Source organism: Equus przewalskii, chromosome 9 (assembly GCF_037783145.1).
Source record: "Equus przewalskii isolate Varuska chromosome 9, EquPr2, whole genome shotgun sequence".
NCBI classification, from domain to species: Eukaryota; Metazoa; Chordata; class Mammalia; order Perissodactyla; family Equidae; genus Equus; species Equus przewalskii.
In genome coordinates, this window is record NC_091839.1 from 49,718,751 (window position 1) to 49,740,748 (window position 21,998).

Below are 21,998 nucleotides of genomic sequence, written 5' to 3' on the forward strand. Positions count from 1 at the left end.
GCAATAGTATTTCCAAAGCAGTGGAGCTGGAGAGAAAAATCTTCACGAGCTAGGCCAGACCATAAAAGGCTGGGCTTGAAAATTACTGACAATTTTTGAGTGACACCTGGGACTTGTTTTAAGGTTGCTCTCATTTTAGTTTACTACCAAAACAGCAATCAAGCAGTACAAAGGATGTGCACTAGGATACCACCCCGGTTCCTGACAAGGCTACACTTGAGGCTCGGTGGTCAACGCAGCAGCCTTGTTGGTAATATCTGTCAGGCAGAGAGAAGCCCAGCGCCCGAGGCCCACTGCCTGTTTCACCACTGGCTCAGGGAGGGGCCACATCAGCATGCCAGGATCCACCATCTGGCATATAAAGCAATTCTGATCCTCCCATAGTTTCATTCTCCTGGGTTCTCATTTTTATTGAGTTATCAGGCCTGCAATAACCTGGCTATGCCTAACCACTTAAGAACACATTCATATCTTCTTTTTCTTCTCATATATTTCCTTAGAGCAAACAGAGACACTTGAAGTCAAATGCCATTCCTTTGTTTCAAAACAGTTTATAACATCTGAATGTACGGCCAGTGATTACGTGGAAGGTTTAGAGAGAAGCCAGTCCTCTAAATCTTGTCTTCTCCTTCCCCGTGTGCTCTCATCCACCACCATCATCGAGTGCAGGACCGAAAGGGTGGGTGTACGGAAGGGAGAAGGGGGTGACATGAGGCTTTGCTTAAGTGACAAGGGAGATGTGTACAGATTGTATGAAGACCAGGGCTGTGGCATCTGCTTGTTTCAAAAGAGACCAGCTGACGGTGTTGCCTTCTCCCTTTATTCTCCTGAGTTACTTAGTGCCCACGTGGGAGTCTGATATAGATCTCACAAATGAGAAGATAATAGAAGGGAATAAAGTACAGGCAGAGAGCAGTGAATACAGAGTTTGGAAGCAGAAAAAGTGAACAATGCCTGGGGAAGTGTTTTGTAATTTAAAATTTTGCCATTTATATCACTAAAATGATATTATTTTTAATTTTATTATAAGTCAACTGTAGACCAATGAAAATCAATTTTATAAATTTTTCTACATACTCAATGTCAGAAAAATTGTATAGGATAAATTTATAAATGATTTTTACAGTATTTTAGCAAAGGGACTACTAAAAACAAACTTCAATAGGTGGTAACAGAGGATACAACCCAAATTTTAACGCATTCACACAATGATTTTACATCTATATTTAAGTAACTGAGGGAATCTGGAGCTGATGCTATCTAGACCTAGATACACATATATATATCTCCACTCTTGAGATATGAAAGCTTCTCAATCCTTATAAATCATATTTTTAAAAAATATAATCATATTTCATAAGTTTCTTGAAGTAAATTGAAGAAAATTATGGACTATTTAATGATTCTCTGACAATTAGATCATGTAAATATATGGGATATATTTTTACAAATCATCACAGATTATATTAATTAGCAAGCTACTAAGAAGGTTTCTTAGTTTTTACCCTATTTTTTTCCCAAAGGTTTATTTAATAATTAACTCTGCTACATTTCCTCTTAAAGTTAAATTTAATCAGAAAATTCCTAAATGAGGCATTATCTTGCTCAGAGAATCTTAGACTTTATACTACAGACCAATAAAATAGTAACAAGCAGGTATGGCATAATTTCGAAGGGACAGGCCTAGCCAAGATAAGATAGCTGACAATTTTATACCCACACAAATGGTGAGTCATTTCACCACAGACCAATGAAAACACGGGTTAACACTCCCTTCTAACTGGCATTCAAGGATGGTTGTCCTCTCGTTTTACAAATAAAGAACCAGGGAATTTGGCAGACTATGTGACTTAACCTAGATCACTAAGCTGTCACTGGTAGGGCCAGAACTAGAATCAAAGTCTTCTTTCCACAATACCAGGTCACCAGTTAAACTCTAGCTAAACATTTTGCCCAAAATCAGGAATACTGCATTAAACAGAAGCTCTCATACGCATATACTATCAGGCTTCCATAGATTAGGAAAAAAGCTATGTCCAGAAAAAGGTATCTATTCTTTACCAATTTTACCAATTGGTAAAAAAGGCTATTTTATTTACCAACAAAAAAGGCTATACATTCAGATGGCTTTACAGGTAAACTCTATCTAACAGATAATTTCCATTTATTCAAGTAATTCCAGATCAAAGAAAAAGGTGGAAGTTTCCCAAATCATTTTACTAAGCTTTCATAACCCCAGCCCCAAACTTGATAAAATAGCATGAAAAATCACAGCTCAATTTCCCTTAAAAAGCAGATGTAAAAAGTATTTATGTGTTAACCCTTAAAGAATATTTACTATGAACCATGCACTATTGTGTATATTAAATCATTTAATCCTCACAACAACTCTTTGAGATGCATACTATCATTATCTGCACTTTATAGAAGGGAAAGCTGAAGCACAGGGGGTCAAGAAACATCCTCAAGGTAACACAGTTACTAAGTGATAAAGCTAGAATTCAAATCCAGGCAGTTTGGCTCCAAAATATTAGGAAATTAACCTAGCTACGTATTAAATTTAAAACATGTAAGGATTACCCCAGGAACATAAGGACTGTTCAACATAAATTCATATATTAATAAATAAATAGAAGAAAAAAGATGAGTGTGTTAATGGGGGCTTAAAAACTTACAATATACATTTTTGATAAAATAATCAAACAAGAATGATAAAGACTAACTATCAGAAAGCAACATCAAACAACACATAAGATTAGCAAGCCATATGAGGAATTGTCTATTTAGCTCACTACTTAAGTCCTACTGCTTAGAACAGTGCCTGGCACACATAGGTACTCAAATATTTGTTGTATAAATATTAAAAAAATGAAACATTGAAGACATTCCCACTATATTAGAAATAAGATTGATATGCCTGTTGTGACTCTATTATTCCACATTATTTAGGAAGTTCTATCTAATGTAGCAACACTTCAAATACAGCTGTCCCTCGGTATACATTCGGGATTGGTTCCAGGACCCCCACAGATACCAAAATCCATGGATACTCGAGTCTCTTATATAAAATGGCATAGTTTTTGCATATAACCTACACACATACCCCCGTATACTTTACATCATCTTTAGATTACTTATAAAACCTAATACAACATAGATGCTATGTAATACTGTACGTTATATTGTATTCTTTAGGAAACAATGACAACAAAAAAAACTCTGTACATGTTAGGACAGACAGAACCATCACAGGTCTTTGATCTATGTTAGGTTGAATCCACAGATGCGAATTCAACCACCGGATACAGAGAGCCAACTGTATTGTAAAAGGAAGAAAAGCATATTAATTTCCAAATTATATAATTGTATCATCAGAAAATCTAAAAGATATAAGTAAAAAATTATTAGAACAATTATAAGCACTCAGTAAGGTGGGCAGATACAAGATAAATATACGAAAACCAAATTTTTATTTACACTAACAACAACCAATTAAAATTAAATAGAAGAGAAAATAGTATCTGAGACTACAAAATGCAAGGGATAAATTTAACCAGAAAGACATAAAACCTAAGTGAAGAAAACTATAACATGCTCTTGGACATAAAACAAGACCTAAATGAACAGACAGGAAGCCTTATTAAAGAGCAAAAGGGAATATAATGAATGTGCTTCTAATAAAATCCTTGCTGAAAAAGATACCTGGAAGAATAATATACAAGGATTTAAAACAAAAAAATCCCAAAACATTTAAAAAGAATAGAGAGAGGAGACTTCCCCTACCACATAATACAACATACTACAAAACTACCATGATGATAGTATTACTACCACTGTTATTAGCAGCTCATATTTCTTGACAGTTTACTATGTTCTAGGCACCCTCTAAACTACTTTACATGTAACTTAATTCTCATGATGACCCTCTGAGAGCTGTATTTTTACTATCTCCATTCTAGAGGTGAGGAAACTGAAATATTGAGAGGTTGAACACCTTGACCAAGGTAACATTCAAGACAGACAAGGATTCACTATAATGGAAAAGCCATTGGTTTATCATTTAGGAAAAGTAATTTGGTTATATTATTCATTCGCTTAATAAATATTTATTGAATGGTCAATTTTTACCAAGTACTATTCTAGATGCTGGACACATGGCAATGAAAAAGATAGACAAGGCTCCTACCTTCATGAAACTTATATCCCAGTTTAAGAAGACATATAATAGCAAGAAAACAAATAAGATAATTTCAGAGTGATAAAGATTCTGAAAAGGAAAGAAAACTAGGTGATACGAAAGAAACCACCCAGAAGTAGGGCTACCTTTTATCAATGTCCAAGAAGCCATCTCTGACAAAAAAATACTTAAGTTTAACATTGAGCTGAGAAGAAGGCAGCCATGTAATAAGCTGAAAGAATTTTCCAGACAGGCAGAAGAGAAAAAGCCATGAGCTGGGACCAGATCAAAATGTTCAAGGAATAGAAAGAAGGGCAACATGACTGGTGTCAAGGCAATAAGTACATGACAATAAGTGGGCTAATCAATTAAAAAAAGCAACACAACAGACTCTAAATAATTTTGAAATGACTGAATCAGCTCTAATGATTTTACAATAGTCAGGTGGCATCATAAACTTAATCTATTTAAAAATCAGAAATTACATTATTATGAGCAATGATAGGCAACCAAGTATTCAGTTGGCTATTACACTAGCAAAGATGTAAATAATGAGTATATTCTTACCTCTACTTTTGTTCGATAGAGAATAAGTCGTTTAAGGCCACATAATTTGGCAACGTGGTTGAAAGCTTGCGGTGGCAGTTTATCACAGGAAGAGAGATTTAAGTCTTGTAGATTTGGACACATCTCAGAAATAATCTCCAAGCACGTTTCATTAAGAAAGTGGCTGCAAGATAATTCAAGGCGCACTAATTCAGATCCACAAACCTTTAGAAACCTGTAAAGACAATGTTCCATGTGAATTTTGTAAAACTAAAAGATTTTTGCAAGTACTTTGAATTATATCAACTCTAAGCAGACACTTTCAGAAGAATAGGTTCCTATTAAGGAAAACATAAAATTGTTTCACTTAAATTTTCATTTACTGCATACTGAAATGGTTAGGCTAAAATAATCAACCCAAGAAGATAAAATGGATTCACATCACATAAAAAGTCAGCTCATGCTACGTGGAAAATTAAGGAAGCAGAGGGTGTATTTCTCCTTCTTACCTGTAATTCACACCCGAGTTGGCAGAGCCAAAAAACAAAATATAACCAAACTCTAAACTCTTGGAAGCTATTTCCCCCTAAACAGTACCCATTCAGTACTGGATAATTTATTTTGAATGTGGCACACAAAGTGAGAGCTTTAATTAAATGACCTTAAAACAAACCAGAGTAGCCTTCTCTCAACTCAGAAAATTTCTGGGTTGGTTTCACTGTACTATTATGATACGTTCCTTGTAACTGTTACTATTTAGCAGCTAGACTGATGTTGAAATTATTACAAGACACACAATTGCAGCTTCACATAAAATACACAGAAATAATTACACTTAGAGAACACAAAATTCCCTATCAGAGTAGGAATAACAATATTTATCTTAGTTACATTACAGACGGGGGGAAAACAGTCCTGTCCATCACCATCATCTGAAAATAATCTAAAAGTACATGCAAGTCTAGGAGTATTTGCATGCATGAAACTTTATCAACTAAGTAACTTGAACCCTTAAACAGGTGCACCAATCATTCCTGTCCAGATCTCTTGACATTTTCTTGCTTCAGTGTCACATCAGTAACATGCTGTTTATTTATGCCACATCTTTTCCTAAATGATTTAATTAGCTTACAGACACACATACAAAAGAAAATTGACTAAATCAAACACTTATGTAAATAAAGGAAGTGCCCAGTTCCACTACTTCTTAGCATGGGACCTTAGAAAAGGTGTCTAGCCGAGTCTCAGCATTTCCTCAGCTATAAAAGGCTGACTGGAATTATATAACAGCACTCACCACGCTGCATCACAATCAACACGCAACATCAAACAACATGTGAAAGCAGTCTGTAAAGGCCAGAGAGCACCCAGAAACAGTAAACTAAAAGTTAAATCTTGGCCAACTCACATTCAGACAACAGCAAAAAAAACTCAGTTGCTACAAATTTATTTTAAATATTGCAAATAACTCAGTAGCCTACATGTTTTATAGACACCTGAATACCCATTATTCTTAATCCATTGCAATACGTGTTCTCTTCTCCCTAAATTCGCCCTTTGCTTTTAAACATCAAATTCAATGGCCTTTCTTTTCAGTCTTCATAGGACTGATTGTAGCATTTCACACAACTGCCCACTCCTTCTTGAAAATTCTGACACCCCTCAAGCTACTCCCTCTCCTGGATTTCCCCCAACCCCTCTTACCACTGTTACCTTAGCTAAATTTCAGTTTGCATCAAGCAGGTTCCTTTGTTCATTCAACAAATATTTACTGAGCTCCTGCTATGACCTGGGCATTACTCCAGACACTGGGGAGTTCACAGTGGACAAAATAAAGTCCCTGCTCTCATGGAGCTCACCGACTTTTTGATCAGAGAGGCAGACTATAAACAAACAAATGAGTAAAATAAATAGTAAGTTACAGAGTGAAAAGTGCCAAGGAGGAGATTAAAGCAGGGAAGGACAACAGGAAGTTAACACTTGGTTAATATCACCATACTCTCTCTTCCTAAACCTACAAGGTCTACACTGCCTACTTCTTCATAACATCTCCGTTCCAAGAAGGCAGAAGTAGCAGCAGACTCAAAAACTTAGCCACACAAACACTTGTCTCTTTCCTGAATGCTCCTCATGTAAGTTTCATTTTACTGCATGATTATATGTATGTTTTTGGCTTGGTCATCTATTTATTCACCTCAGTTCTATACTGGTCACCTGAAAGGAGGACTACAGCTTCCTTATTTCCTACAGCCTATTCATTCCATGTGATGGAGCCTCATAAAGTGTTTCTTGATATTGAGGGTATTATGAGAAGACCTAAGTTCAGATAAACAATCCCAAACTAGGTCTCCTGCTACGAGAAAAGAAGTCTCTAGAGAGAGAAATAAATTGCTTATCCTTATGAGGTGAATTAATTTTTCCAGAATAATATAAGTACATAAGAAGCAATTTACTAAATGGTATCTTGTATCCCAAAATAATTAACATCATGTGAACGAACGATTTAATCTGAGTTTACTCATCACAAAATAAAAGGCACTAATCCTCACAACCTGTCTGATGTCTAAAGGAAAGGAGAGAATGAGATATAAATATCCCTGGCTTCTGGTTCCTAATCTTATGTTTTCTTAGCTGACCCTCACTGAGTTTTATAAAACAGCATATTTAAGAAAATTTTTAATCCAAATAACCTTAGAACATTATTTAATATATCTGATCCAAAATAAAGTCATTAAAAACAAAACTTCCTGCTCAGCTGTGTATGGTATTATCCAGCAGTGGGAGAAGGAAGAGGAAAGGAAATCTTAAAATCGTCTCTATTCTCTAGGAATTGACAATCTAAAAGAGACACTGTGTAAAGCATAGGTAGGCAATGGAATAAACAAATATATGAATAGGCAATAAGCTCTTTATCTAATAAAACTGTAGCTCTGTGTTAAAACATCCAATAAAGTTCTTGAATCTAGAATGCATCCGAGAATGTTTTCTGAAGGAAACAAGTAGAGGGGTTAGGGGTAAAGATCTCTACATAACTGAGGCAGAGATCAAGGTGATATGATTAAGCCTCAAAGCACAAACAGGCAGAGAGGCAAAGGAACAGCCAAGACTTTAGAGAACTGCATTATCAAAGAAAAGTGGAATTATAAGAGATGTGATTTTAATGAGTAATGATATGCATGAGCAGTACTTGAAGCTGCAAATCACAAATCTGTAGACAGAATAGGATTTTAATAACTGATTAAAAGTTTTAAGTTCTCGTTATTCCAATTCAACCTATTTCCCTGCTATGTTGAAAAATACAAATTCCTAAAAAGTTCTTTAAAATCCAGTTAAATAGTTCCAACTTGTGAACATAAGGTTTTTAGGCAACAAAAATAAACTATATCAAACTCTACCGGGGCCGGCCTGGTTTTCCCAAGATTTGCTCAAAAAGCAACTCATCATCATTGGTCTCCAGTTTAAAAATGTACCCTTTTCCTTTAAAGCATTATAAATAAATCTTCTTCACAGTAATGAGCATAAATAGACCATACTTATTCATAGATTATTCATTAATAATCAAGTCATGAATATTTATTGTTTATTCTGGGAATGCTGCCTACAAGCCATCATGACTATGGATTCAGCAGTCAAGTCAAGGGGGCCAACAGCAACCAGCAGGCAAAACTCCAACATCTGCCACCCCAAAAAAGAGTCTCTCTCCTTGCTTTTTAGGCTTTCCTTTTCTTAATGGGAACAATCTCTATGCTTAAGGAATGCCATCAAGATTTATGGTTTTAGTGACTGAAATACTACAGTAAAATATGGAAACAAATTTATGTATATACTTTTGTGATTATTTACACAGTCTCACAGCAACCAACATGGCTGAATTGAAAATGGAAGAGAAACTGCTGGCAAGAAAGCAGACTGAGGATTTAACCTTGCAAAAGAAGATCTTTTTTATCCATTATGAGTCTAAAATTTAAACACAGCATTGCTAAGTTTTCTTCCCACTACTTTTGTTTCTGCTCATGCACCAGAATGAGCTACATAAGTTAAAAAAAACTGATTTTTTTTATTACCTTTACATTTTATTCATTATATTATGGCTATATGCAACATTTCACCAAAGAAGCTGGACTTCAGCCATTCACTACCAATGTTTTCTTTAATGCCTATACTCTACAGTTGCCACCCTATTTTATTTATAAAAATATAAGGACATATTGATATGTTTATATCTTTATCTTTTCTGTAGCCTGAAGGCAGGAACTATATTAGCCATCTCCTTACATGGTCAACACCACTCACTAGAATGCCTTACACACAAAAGCTGAAAACAAACACTTGAGTAATTAAAGTACCTGAAAAGGTCCTTATAAGGTAAAATAATGCTTACTGAAACCAATTGTTCTATGTGCTCTCAAAGTCAGTTAGTCTTGGTTTATGATCCACAGAGCATGCTCTAACCACCCACAGTTCAGCTTAGCTTCAGTTCTTCTTGGTCCTATTAGCAGACAGGAAAATTTCCAAATGAAGTCTGTGTGTCTGGGACAAGAGGCAGTAGAAAGGACTAAGCTGTGTTTCGCTGGATAGCTGTTAAATGTCCAGCAATTTTTATTCTATAAAAATTCACTGAAATCACACTGCCAAAAAGAAATGCCTTATTTTTCTACTATAGATATCCCCTCTTAAGCAAATTTACATAATGACAAAGAATGTTGCATCCATAGCATGTTATAAAGTCTTTAGGCTCTCTGACCCACAACACCATTCTCTTTTATCTAAGATCCCCTTCCCCTGATTCTATTTCTGGCAGAAAAGAAGGAAACTCAGTGCATCCATGGTTTCAACATATGCTATAAGCCATTACCGCCTGTGTTTATTTTTTACTTTGATGCATGAACTATCAATACCAGCATTTTGAAGACATTATTACTATTTAAACATTATTATTTCATCCAAATCTAATGGTATCAAATATGTATTTCTGGAACTGAGACTTTATTTTTGATAATCTGAGTCAAGGGGAAACAAGGCTCAATACACAAATTTCTAATTCATAAACCACTGTTCAAGAATGCACCCACTGGGGATGTGCGTAGGGAGAGCTGTAGTTCATTTCTAACTTCTAAAAACAGAATAGAAGATTATTCATTAATCAAAAATAGGTGATTTCCCCAAAGTTTCTACTCTTCATTATTTAACAACGAAATCATGGGATTATACTGTAACATACAATGAAAATAAGCATCATCAAGGTTAAGAGAAAAACACCTGTTTGTATCATAAGACCAACTACTATGACATTACTAATGAAATCGCACTTGTGCAAGCTTTCAAATGTTTAACAGGTGACATTTAATAGTAAGGAAACTAAATGCTTAAATAGAAAGGAGCAGAAACACCTGGGCAGGTCTGCAAGTATGGTCGCCTGTTTAGCATGCAATTGCATTTTCAACATAATTAGTTTAAATGAGCTTCTAAATTTGGGTGATGTACTGCACATGTAATTAAGATTTAATTAAAAATGTTCTATAATAAATTGTTTTCCATTTCTGACAAATCACATTAGAGAGGTAGATTTTGATTTGGAAATAGTTTTTAAAATGTGTTAATCATCTTTGCTGAAAATATGAGAAAGGAAAAAAAAAGGAGCTCTGTTGAAAGTTACTTGGGATTTTAAAAATATGAGGTAAAGGGCATAGTTTCCCTTCCTATTACCGTGAATTTTAGCTCAAGAGGACGGTGAAACTCATTCACTTTCACAAGCAGAAGCATTCTTGAACATAACAATACACAAAACGTCTTTCTTGTTCATTTCTGTAAAGTACATGGTCTATAATTCCAAACTTTTATTATGGAAACTACGACACAGTAAGTACACCCTGCTGGTGAAATAACTTCTGCAAGGCTTGGTACTAACCTGCTAAATCCTGCAACCGAAATGAAGCCTCTATTGCCAGTCCAAGATAAATTAAGCCACTGGACGAGAGTGCAGCGAGCCTGCAGAAATTCCAGGGAGGCGTCATTGAGTTTTGCCCAGTAGGGCTGCAGATTGAGGTGGAGGTACTGCAGTGGGTCACAGCAATGCTGGTTCAGGAGTTTGCAAGTCTGTGCTAATCTACACAGGTCTGGGAGAGTAAGGTGATTCAGGATCAGCTGAATGAGCTACACAGAACAGAGAAAGCAAGATCATCAAGACTGAAAAACACTATCACTTTAGTAAGCATATAATATGGTCTAACATAGAACAATAGTATCATATATTTTATAACAATGTTTTCACATCCTAAATAAGTCAACATTCAACAGAATTATCCAGATCAGAAGAAACCACACATACATAGGACCACATTACATTTCAAAACTATTCAAAGTATACTCAGCTCATGTTAACCACTCATTTTTTTTACAGTGCAAAGACATATTTTGGTAATCCGTTGAACAATACAATTTTTCATAGACTCGACATTCACTGAACATCTACAACACACCAAACACTGCTGACAGAGAGAAAAGAGTTTCCATTTTCAGAGTTTTCAGAGGCTGGTGGAGATTGGTAAGTATGATGATAAGTACAATGTTTTCATAGCTTTGATGAAGAGAAGCATAAAATGCTCCTAGAGCCTCAAACAAAACACAAGCCTGACCCCAAGTGAACGTGTATTTGTGCCAGGAAGGCTCTGCTTTAAAGGGTGAGAGGCCAAGCAGGTGAAAGGAAAGACTAGTTAGTGGTAAGGATTGGGTTACAAAGAGCATCATGGAGGAGGCTGGATTCATCCCAAAAGCAATGAGGAGTCTTGAAGGGATTTAAACTGCAGAGCGACATGGTCAGACTTAGAAAGATCAGTGTAGGAGGTACTACCGGAGGCAGGGAGACAGGAAGGGAAACCAGCCAGGAGGCTGCTGCAGAATTCTAGGAAAGAGAACACAGGGGCCTGGGTAAGGTAGCCGGCAGTGATGATGGAGGAGCAAACAGATGCCAAAAAGTATTGAGGAGGAATCAAAAAGATTTTCGGAGCAGGCCTGGTGGCATAGTGGTAAAGTTCGGCGTGCTCCACTTTGGTGGCCCAGGGTTTGCAGGTTGGTGGCATAGTGGTTAAGTTCAGTACACTCCACTTCAGCAGCCCAGGGTTCGTGGATTTGGATCCCAGGTACAACCTACAGCACCCATCAAGCCATGCTAGGGTGGTGACCCACATACAAAAATAGAAGAAGACAGCCACAGATGCTAGCTCCGGGCCAAGCTTCCTCACAAAAAGAAAAAAAAAAATTTGTCTCTAATTAGAATAGTTTCCTTCAGTTAGTCCAAGATTTGTTTTTTCCTTATGGTAAACAGTTGAGGGCTTCTAAACAAATTTTCAAAGAACTACTGCTGATAGCCTATTCTGAACCAAGAAACATAAAGGAAAAAAAAAGACCAAATATTTGCTAAATGGTAAAAATCTTTAGATGAGAGAGAAGGTGGAGCTTTTTTAACTTAATGCAGTGCATTTATCTAGCTACAGTTTTTGCCTTGCAAATATGACCTTTAACCTAAATGCTCTTCCTCAATTTATTTGACTATGTAGGCCCAGTATTGATTTCAGGTCAGAAGTTCACTGTTTTTGGCCAAAATATTACAAAATAAAGAATGACAACAGCATGATATGTAAAATAAGTTTGCTTTTTTCCTAAAGATTGGCCCTGAGTTAACAACTGTTGCCAATCTTCTACTGTTTTCTTCTTCTTCTCCCCAAAGCCCCCCAGTACATAGTTGTACATTCTAGTTGTGAGTGTCTCTGCTTGTGGCATGTGGGATGCCACCTCAGCATGGCCTGATGAGCAGTGCCATGTCCACACCCAGGATCCAAACTGATGAAACCCTGGGGCGCCGAAGCCGAGCGTGTGAACTTAACCATTCGGCCACAGGGCCAGTGGCCACCGGGCCAGCCCCCTAAAATAAGTTTAAAGAGTGTATATAAAACATAGGCATTTCTGACTAACATATATATTGAGTATAGCAAGGCTTGAGGTGTTTTTGCTATTTTTTTAAAAATTTCTTTTTTCTTCTTCTTCCCAAAGCCCCCCAGTAGACAGTTGTATGTTCTAGTTGTGAGTGCCTCTGGTTGCGCTATGTGGGATGCCGCCTCAGCATGGCTTGATGGCCAGTGCTAGGTCTGAGCCCAGGATCCGAACCAGCAAAACCCTGGGCCGCCAAAGCTGAGCGTGTGAACTTAACCACTCGGCCACAGGGCCAGTATTTATTTTTAACATTTGAACTGGGCTTTTAAAAAATAACATTAAGGTGTACGTCTGTTGTTATAAAAACAAGGAAATATAAAGAAATTAAAAATTAGTCTAAAATCTTATCATCCAGATAACATGTAAACTGTTGACATGTAAAATATTATACAAGCAACGAAAGAAAACTTCAGGTCCAACATTAGAAAACCCAAACACTGAAGAAAAGGTAGAAAATAAGAAGTTTCTCCCTCTCTATTCTCAAATCTTACAGTCTCTCTCTCCATTGGTAAGCCCTGTTAACAGCTTTTCTGATCTCTTCCAGATAAATATGTACGAAATTCTATTCTTTGATTTGCACTCTAAGAATGATACTATGTACACTGTTCTGTACCTTAGTTTTCTCATTTAATGATCTGTCTTGTAGATATTTCTATATCTGTACATACAAATCCACCCCACTCCATTTTACAGATGTGACATGCTGATTCAACTAATTTCTCATTGATGTATTTCCTGGGGTTTTTTCCTATTGCAAATAACACCACAATATCATTGCGTGTATGTATGCAAGAACATCTTGGCCAACTTTGCAAATATACTTTAGCGTAAACTTAAAAGTTTTGATATAAGCCCAAAATTGCCCTTCACAATGTTTGCATCAATTTACCACAGTGTATAAAAGTACTCATTCTCTTATATCCTAGACAGCACTGCTATCAAGACTTCATTTTTTGCCATTCTGAAAGGCAGAAAAAGAAGGAAAAAAAAAAACCAATATGGCACTGCTGTTTTTATTTGCAGTTTTGGGTTTTTCTTTTTTTTAATTATAGTAATGTAACCCTTTGCCAAGGGGGCTGCCAATAATACTTCCTCTTTCGTTTGGTCTGTTTCTGGACTCCATTCTGATCCATTTATTTATCCACTATTTCTCCCATGTCAGTAGCCCTCTGGATCAAATAAATACATTTGTTCTCAATTTTTAGAAGTTTATGTGTGGGAATGCACTGGATTGTTTGGTTGCAAAAGAGACTCAATCTTCATTGTCGACCCACAAATATCAGTATTATAGCTTCATAATATGCTTTATCTGGTGGGATAGTGGCCCTTCCATCACTTTTTTTTCCCAGAATTTTCCTGAGTATTTTCATGGTTTTTCAGATGAACTTTTCAATTAAAACACGAACAAACAGAAGTTCTGTTTCCGTTTTAACTGGGACTTCATGGAATACATAGATTACTTTAAGGGAAACTGACACCTTTACTGTGTCCTCCTACTCAAGGGCATCTATGATTTATCATTTAATGATCATCTGTGTTCCTAGAGTTCCTAAAGCTATTGATTTTTGTCTATTAACTTCGTAACCTGACAACGTACTTATTGTTCCCAATAGTTTTTGGTCTATTTTCCCGAGTATTCTAGTACATAATCATATTGTCTGCAAATGATGATGACTTTACAGCCTCCTTACCAAAAACTGTGACTAATTTCTGTCTTATATGTTCCAGCAATGAGTACTTTCAGAACAACGTTAAGTAACACTGTTGCCTTGTTCCTGGCTTTAATTTGAATGTGAGGCACATACGTAATTTAAAATATTTTAGTAACTACGTTTTTTAAAAAGTCAAAAAGATTATAGTGAATAATACAGTATGGTATACTTGAAAGTTGCTGAGAGTAGATCTTAAGCATTCTTATCACACACACACAGAAAAAGAGTTAATGTGAGGTGATATATGTGTTAATTATCTTGATCAAGGTAATCATTCCACAATGTATATGTATATCAAATCGTCATGTTGTATACTTTAAATATATACAATTATATTTGTCAATTATTCATCAATAAAGAATTTAAAAATAAAATAAGGTCAAAAGAAACAGGTGATATTAATACATTTCATTTAATAAGATATTAAAAATTATCAACATGTAATCAATTTAAAAATTATTACTGAGATACTTTATTCCCTTTTTTTTGTATTGTCTTTGAAACTCTGTGTGTCTTACACTTTCAGCACGTCTCACTTCAGACTAGCCATGTTTCAAGTGCTCAGTAGCACATGTCGCTAGTGGCTACTATATTAAATAATGCATACCTAGTGTTTGACAATTAAATATGATGTTTTGGTTAATAGCTTTTGGTTAACAACACTTGGTAGTGGACAATTAGTAGATAGCTCAATAAGGTATTTACTTTTTAACAGAGATAGATAAAAATTTGGATTTCTATCCAGCTGTCATTTATCAACCAATTTTGTACATCTACTGAGATGATCATGGGCTTTTTCTCCTTTTGACCTAGTACTATGGTATTATTATATAGATTCTCTAATATTAAAACAACTTTGAATTCCAGGAATACATCCTGAATGATTCTATTATCTTTTAAAATAATTCTATTGCTATATTTTATTTGTTTGCAGAAGTAAAATTAGTCTGTAGTTTTGTGTGATATAGCATTACACTGGCTTCATAAAAAAGCCCCAAACTTTCCTTTTTCTTTATGCTCTGAAACAGTTTAAATAATATAGGATTTATCTTTCTTAAATGTTTGAAAGAACCTATGAGCCATCTGGGCTTGGCCACAGTAGGACCTTAAACATTTGTAGAATGAATTAAAAATGTGTTGTTTTAACTATAATATTAAAAGTTACTTCAGTAGAATTTTTAAGCAGTTAGTGCAAAGAGGCATTAAAAGTTAAATATATCCCAGTATCAGAGGATAAATAATTTACTTTTTCCAGATTGTTTGTAATTTAAATAACTCCCAGCAATTTCTGGCATTATTCCAAACAAAAGTCACTAATATCCAAAGATGCATAATGTGTGAAAACATTCTATGATCCTTAATATTACATTTTAAGCAAACATCAAAATAGAAAAAGAACAATGAAAAGTCATGGAGACCATGACATTGACATGTGAAAGAACACTTTGGGATTTTCATTAAATAAAAGATAACAGGTTTCAGGCCTGTTACCCAGACAATACCCATAAATCATTACTCATCCAGTATCTAGTGTCTGTCAAAACGTGTTTTTATATAGGGGTATCCTAGCATAAAGTACCATTTGATACCATGGTGAATGCAGGATGTGATGTGTTGGGAAGGACCCCCAAAACACAGTTGCTCTATCTGCCCTCAAAACCCACTCTATTCATAATACAATTACTTTCAACTATGCAAACATTTTACCACTGGATATATTTCAATGTTTTTTTTCCTTTAAATAATTTGGATTTCCTTTAAATAATTTGGGTAACTTTTATTTAAAGGAGTGTCTTTTTGTACTCACTATGGAATCATTCAGTGTTTTGTAGTATTAACTCTTTACGTGTGGTACTCTGCTTTTATCATGGCTAATTAACGTCCTCTAGGACCTCAGATTCTATCTCTTGGTTCCATCTACATGACTTTGTCAAAGTGATTAAAACCCCTGCATGTACTGGAACCTTTCCCTCTCTAGTGGCTCCTTCCCTTTAGCAAATAAACATGTTCAAATCTCTCCCAACCTGCATCACAAACAGAAATCTTCCCATTCTGCTGTCATCCACCACTCACTTGTCTGTTCTCCCTTTAAAAACTAAGTTAGGGGACTGGCCCCAGGGCCTAGCAGTTAAGTTTAGTGTGCTCTGCTTCGGCAGCCTGGGTTTGCAGATTTGCACCCCAGGCGTGGACCTACACCACTCATCAGCCATGTTGTGGCAGTGACTCACATATAAAGTAAAGGAAGATTGGCAACAGATGTTAGCTCAGGGCTAATCTTCCTCAGCAAAAGAAAAAAGAGGTAGGTTAGAACAGATAATATGTGTAATAATTTCATACTCTCCTTCATTGTGATATGCATTTTTTGAGTGTAACATAAAGGGGTGGAGTGTTAGTTTTGATGCCAGGTGTTATTCCTTATTGGTGGATAGTCTTATTCATGTTAGAGCCTATATTAGAGTATATTAACAGAAGTATTTTTCTGCTTATACTCAGAGTAAACACTCTTTGTCTCTGCTTCCTCCCTGCTCCTTGATGCCTTAAGTAAATATGGTCAGATTTTCTCATCCCTCACCCCATGGTCATGGCTCTGTTGAACTGATAATAGTAAAGGATTATCAAAGATCTCCCAATGACCAAAACCAGTGGGCACTTGTCACTTGGCTCTCTGCAGCAATGTGGCTGACTACATCCTTTTTATGGTTTTTACACCTCTTTAGTTTCCTATTGCTTTGCTTTTAAGACTCTCATCTTTGTCTCAAGTGCCCTTTCTGACTTGTCTTTGTCTATGGTACTCTTAGATGTTAGTATTACCAGAATTCTATTCTTGACCCTTTATTCACACTCCACAGAGTTTTGCTGCCAATTTTATCTCCATGGTGCCCCTCCCCTCTTTCAAGCAGACTCACTCAAACACAAACTCAGACCTCCTTTTGGTGTTTCAAACTCAAATAGCAACTGCCTACTGTCTTCACCCAGACAGGTCTGCTCTGATGAATCACAGGCACCTCAAAGTCAAATGCTCTTCCCACCTTCCCCCACTGTTTTACGGTTAATGGCATGTCCATCCACCAAGTTATTTCAACCAGAAACCTAAAAGTCCCTCTGATGTTCTGCTTCATCTCTACATTCACTAGTTACTTTTGATTTCTACCTTCTGCATCTCTGAAATATTTCTCCCACTCATCGCCTTTCCAAACCTTCCAGTATCCAGGGCTTCATCATTTCTTGACTAAATCACTGTAGTAGCTTCGTAACTGATGTCTCTGCCTCCCACCTGGACCACCTTTTGGTCTATTCTTCATTTACCAACAGAGTAATCTAAGACAGAAATCTCATTTTGTTATTCTCCTTTTTAAAATAAATAAAATGAAACCCTCAATGTTTCCCTACTAACTACAGAAAAGGTTCCCAATCATTTTTTATACCATGACACATATGAAAGACAAAATTTACATGAGGCCAAACACCTGGGCAATTATGCTAATTGTGAGCCAAAGCATGTGCAAAAATGCCTGCATATTATGGATAATTCCTGGAATGTTCGCTATTATTCCACACCTTTCTCTCCCACTCAAAAAAAGCATATGAAGAATATAAGAGAACCCGACAAAGTGAGTGTGAAATTACTACAGCTATAATCTTGAATCTGCTCTAATTTTTCACCAAAAGTAAGTTATTTATAATGTCTGGAGTACCTATGACTCTCCCAACTGATTCTGCTGTGTACTGGAGAAACACAGCACCTCGAGGACCACTGGCTGAAGGGATAAAATGCAAACCTCTTGGTAAAACCCACAGGGCCCTCTATGATGCAGCCAAGCAGGCTGTGCATGCACTGCCACCGCTAGGAGGTCCCAATCATTGTCGTCTATGTGAATGATGTCCTGAGGAGTTATTCACTGAGGCCACCTTGAGCCTCCATCCAATTTCATTTCTTGCAGCTTCTGCTGCCAAATCCTGTTCCAGCCATAATGAAACAGTGGAGTTCCCAAACAGGTCACAGAGTTTTACGTCTTCTCACCTTTGTACAATCTCTTCCCTCTGCCTGAAGTTCCCATCAGTTACTCATCTGATTGCTATGTGTCAAGCATTTTATCAGGACTGGATAGAATTCAATAAACTGTTTAAATATATTTGCTGAATTTAAATTTCTATTTCGTAGTTTTAGGAAATGGGTAAGAATCAAAGGGATTTAGTTTCCTCCAGACGAACTGCTCCCACCGCTGCCAGGACAGATCCTCCTCAGAACAACATTGTCAATATCCAATGCTCCTCTCTTTCCCCAGCTCAACTCTTTCTTCGTCTTCTCTCCTTCCTCCCACTAAGAGCCAGAGGGTCTTGTCCAATCTGCGAAGCCTCCCTTCCATAACACAAGACTTGACCTAGAAGGCTTAGGTTGGATCCTGGTCCCATGGTTTACTGACTGAATTACCTTGGATCCTTAAATTCAACTTCATGTGGCAACTTTCGCTACTGCACAGGATGCACCATCGCGTTTTAACTGTAAGATGTTGCACAGGCATTACAGTTACCGTCACGCATCGAAGGGGCTACCGTATGGTTCCATGCAATTAAGCTACCTGGGTTATTACACTGAAACCCGAAATACTCACCAATTTGGAAGGGGAGATAGTCTGAATTCGTTAAAAGTTGACTTTATACATTTTTCTTTAAAAGATTTGATTATATTATTTTTAACCACACACAGCAGTTCTCAGCAGGACACAGAAATACCTGGCCCATCCCTCCCTCGCCCCCCGCCCCAGGGGTGCGCTACTGGCATTTGATGCCTGGGAGCCAGGGAGGCTAAATTTGCTGCAGCAACGCCCCTGTAGGGACACACTGAAAAAAGACTTTCGATAAAGGCACTCTGCACCTGTCTAGAACAAAAATTATAGCTAGTTAGAAGAATACAGAATAGAGTTAGTATAGAAGAATGAATGACACTTGGAGAAACTGTGGACTATTAAACAGAATAAACATTTCTCTCACAATCTTGTTAATGCTCTTATTTTTAATAGCAAATCATCTTTAACATAACTGGTATAAAGTTAAGCACACATTGCCCATATTTACATTGCATAATTATGAATTAAAGTGGAGTGTAATTTATAATTGGTTTATGTATTTTGGTTATTGTTAATCCGTGATATAGTAACATATATTTAATAGTTTATCCAGAATCACTAAAGTCAACCCAGAACAAAAGCGGTGAAATTACTCAACATAATTTTGCCTAGTTTTTCCAAAATCAAAATAGACAATACATCAGATTATGCACACCTTACCAATGATTCTATTTCTCAGATGTCTAGCAAAAAAAAAAAAAAAAATCATGACCTAAAAATTTAAAATTATAGTGCTATGTCCACTATTACTACTAAATATCTTTGGCTTACCTCATAAGGTAGTTTATCAAAATATCCATTATTTGGCCCTTCCCTGAGGGCAGTACTGCTGAACTTTTTGTTAAGATTGTCCATTCCACAACCATCCTTTTCTTCATAGTCATCATCTTCTAGATCATTCATGTCAACGAGTGAAGTCTTGAGGGAAAGCACTGGCTTGTCCTTCATACCATGTAAGACAACTGCATCTAATTCAGTGTAATAATCCAGAAGAGAACTATTTACTTCCAGCCGTATAAGATTTGTGGGAAAGTTTATCTGCTTAATACAAGGTTTAAACTGGCGAGCCTGGGAAGCATTCACCTTCGTAGGTCTCTCTGACCAAAGAATCTCCCATCTGCCAAAGAAAGAGACTTCCCTATAATACCGTTGAGAACGAGATTTGCTGTTACCTTATGGTTATGGCCCCACGCCCAATACATGATAGTGTGAAGCAAAGGCATTAAATACGGTGAATAGAACAAACACAAGTATTGCTTCCAGGACATGAAAAAAATTTAAAAACCAAATGCCATAGACCGTACTACTTAAAATATTTTTACTACTTAAATTATTTTCACCACTCCTAGAAAGTCCTTTTTGGCAGATTTCACACTGGTCAGTTAAAACTGGAATAGGCAGACAGAGACACATGAAAAGCGACATTCGGCTTTGCTGGCATCATAAAAATGCAAAACTTTCATTAGCTTTGATTTTCTTTTATCCAGTTGGTAGGTTTTGTCCAATTTGTCATGAAATTGTCTCATATATACCCTTATCCTAAATTTCCATTATTGTCATCTTTTAGTCATCTCGTACCTAGCAAGTATCTACCACATAACAGGTAAATAACATTTTCTCCTGTTCCTCCAAAATGAACTCCCACTTTCCAGCCAGATTAACCATTACTTTCCACATAATAAACTTATTTCCACCTTTGCATCTTTTTTCATGTTGTCTTCCCCCAAGGAAATGAACAACCTTCTATTATCTGCCCAACTGTTCTTTAAGGTCCAACTCATATTCCGTCTCTTCATATATACCTTCTTATAAAACTATTTCCCTAAGTTATTTAAAGATTCGTTATAGTATCATTAGATACATCATATTCTTACATATATGTCATAAGTAACCATTTCTAATATTGTTTCCTAATATATCAGAACAATTAGAAACACAGACAAAAAGTACTTTAATAAACATCTTTCTTCTATTTCTAATTATTTACCTTAGCAGAATATTTTAAATAAAGATTTCATCTCAAAGACTATTTTCAAGTCTCTCAATACACACTACAAACTGCTTTCAAAGAACCTTATGCCAGTAGTATATAAGAATGACCACTGAAAGCATTATTCATTTTTAAAAATAACCTCTAATTTCATAGAGGCCATATCTCCATATGAGGTAATTTATAATTCACTGATTACTAATAACACTTAAAATGTTTTCACACATGTATTAATCACATGAGAGTTTTTTTCCCTCCAATATATTGTCAGTTCATTTCCTTGGCCCAATGACCTATTGAGATGTAGGTAAAATCTGACTACAACAAGGCATTTGGAAAACTGAACTAGACAAAACGATGTGAAACTCAGGGAAGAAATCTGAGCCCGAACTATAGAAATCATCAACATACAGGTAACCTAAAGGTTTTTAGGCCAAGATGGGACACAAAGGGCAGAGAGCAGCAATCTTGGGAGAATAGAGAAGGGAAGTATGGTAATTCCTACCTTTGGGAATAAAAGCAAAAATTAGAAGCTCAATGGGGATCCTAGTAAACATATCACTAAACATAACAGTGGGCACTTCTGCAGTTACCAGAACCTCTATAATCACCCCACATTTGCTAGTTTTGCTGATTCTCTCTTGAAAATTAGGACTAAAACCCATCAAACATAAATTCAAGCCTGTGAGTATTTGTATTTGGAGACGACACAAAAGTAGGAATGGAGAGATTGGTCCCACTCTATAACCAATCCTGGGAAGCTGGGGAAGAGCTCCAAGGGACAGAGCAGGCTGTGGCAGGTTCACAGAGGAAAGGAAAGCAGGCTGGGCACCTTCTTCTTCCTGTGACAAGGCAGAAAAGCAAATACGGAATGCCAGCCTAGACCCAAGAGCCCCTAGAGCTGAAGGGCAACAATCTTGAGGGTTCCTAACCATGGAAGTGATCCGAAGGTTCCA

General features: G+C 36.4%; 1 protein-coding gene across 9 annotated transcripts in view; it reads right to left on the reverse strand.

The window, feature by feature from the left end:
* FBXL4 (F-box and leucine rich repeat protein 4) overlaps nt 1-21,998 on the reverse strand; it is a 67,019-nt gene that overhangs the window by 22,022 nt on the left and 22,999 nt on the right. For 6 of the 9 annotated variants that reach the window (XM_070556717.1, XM_070556716.1, XM_070556718.1 and 3 more), the window contains exons 4-6: nt 19,824-20,169; nt 10,632-10,876; nt 4,745-4,958 (exon numbers count right to left, since the gene is read on the reverse strand). In XM_070556717.1, the coding sequence (XP_070412818.1) occupies nt 4,745-4,958; nt 10,632-10,876; nt 19,824-20,169 (805 nt within the window). The remainder of the gene's footprint in view (nt 1-4,744; nt 4,959-10,631; nt 10,877-19,823; nt 20,170-21,998) is intronic. The other 3 variants (XM_070556720.1, XM_070556722.1, XM_070556721.1) reach the window with 1 other exon arrangement.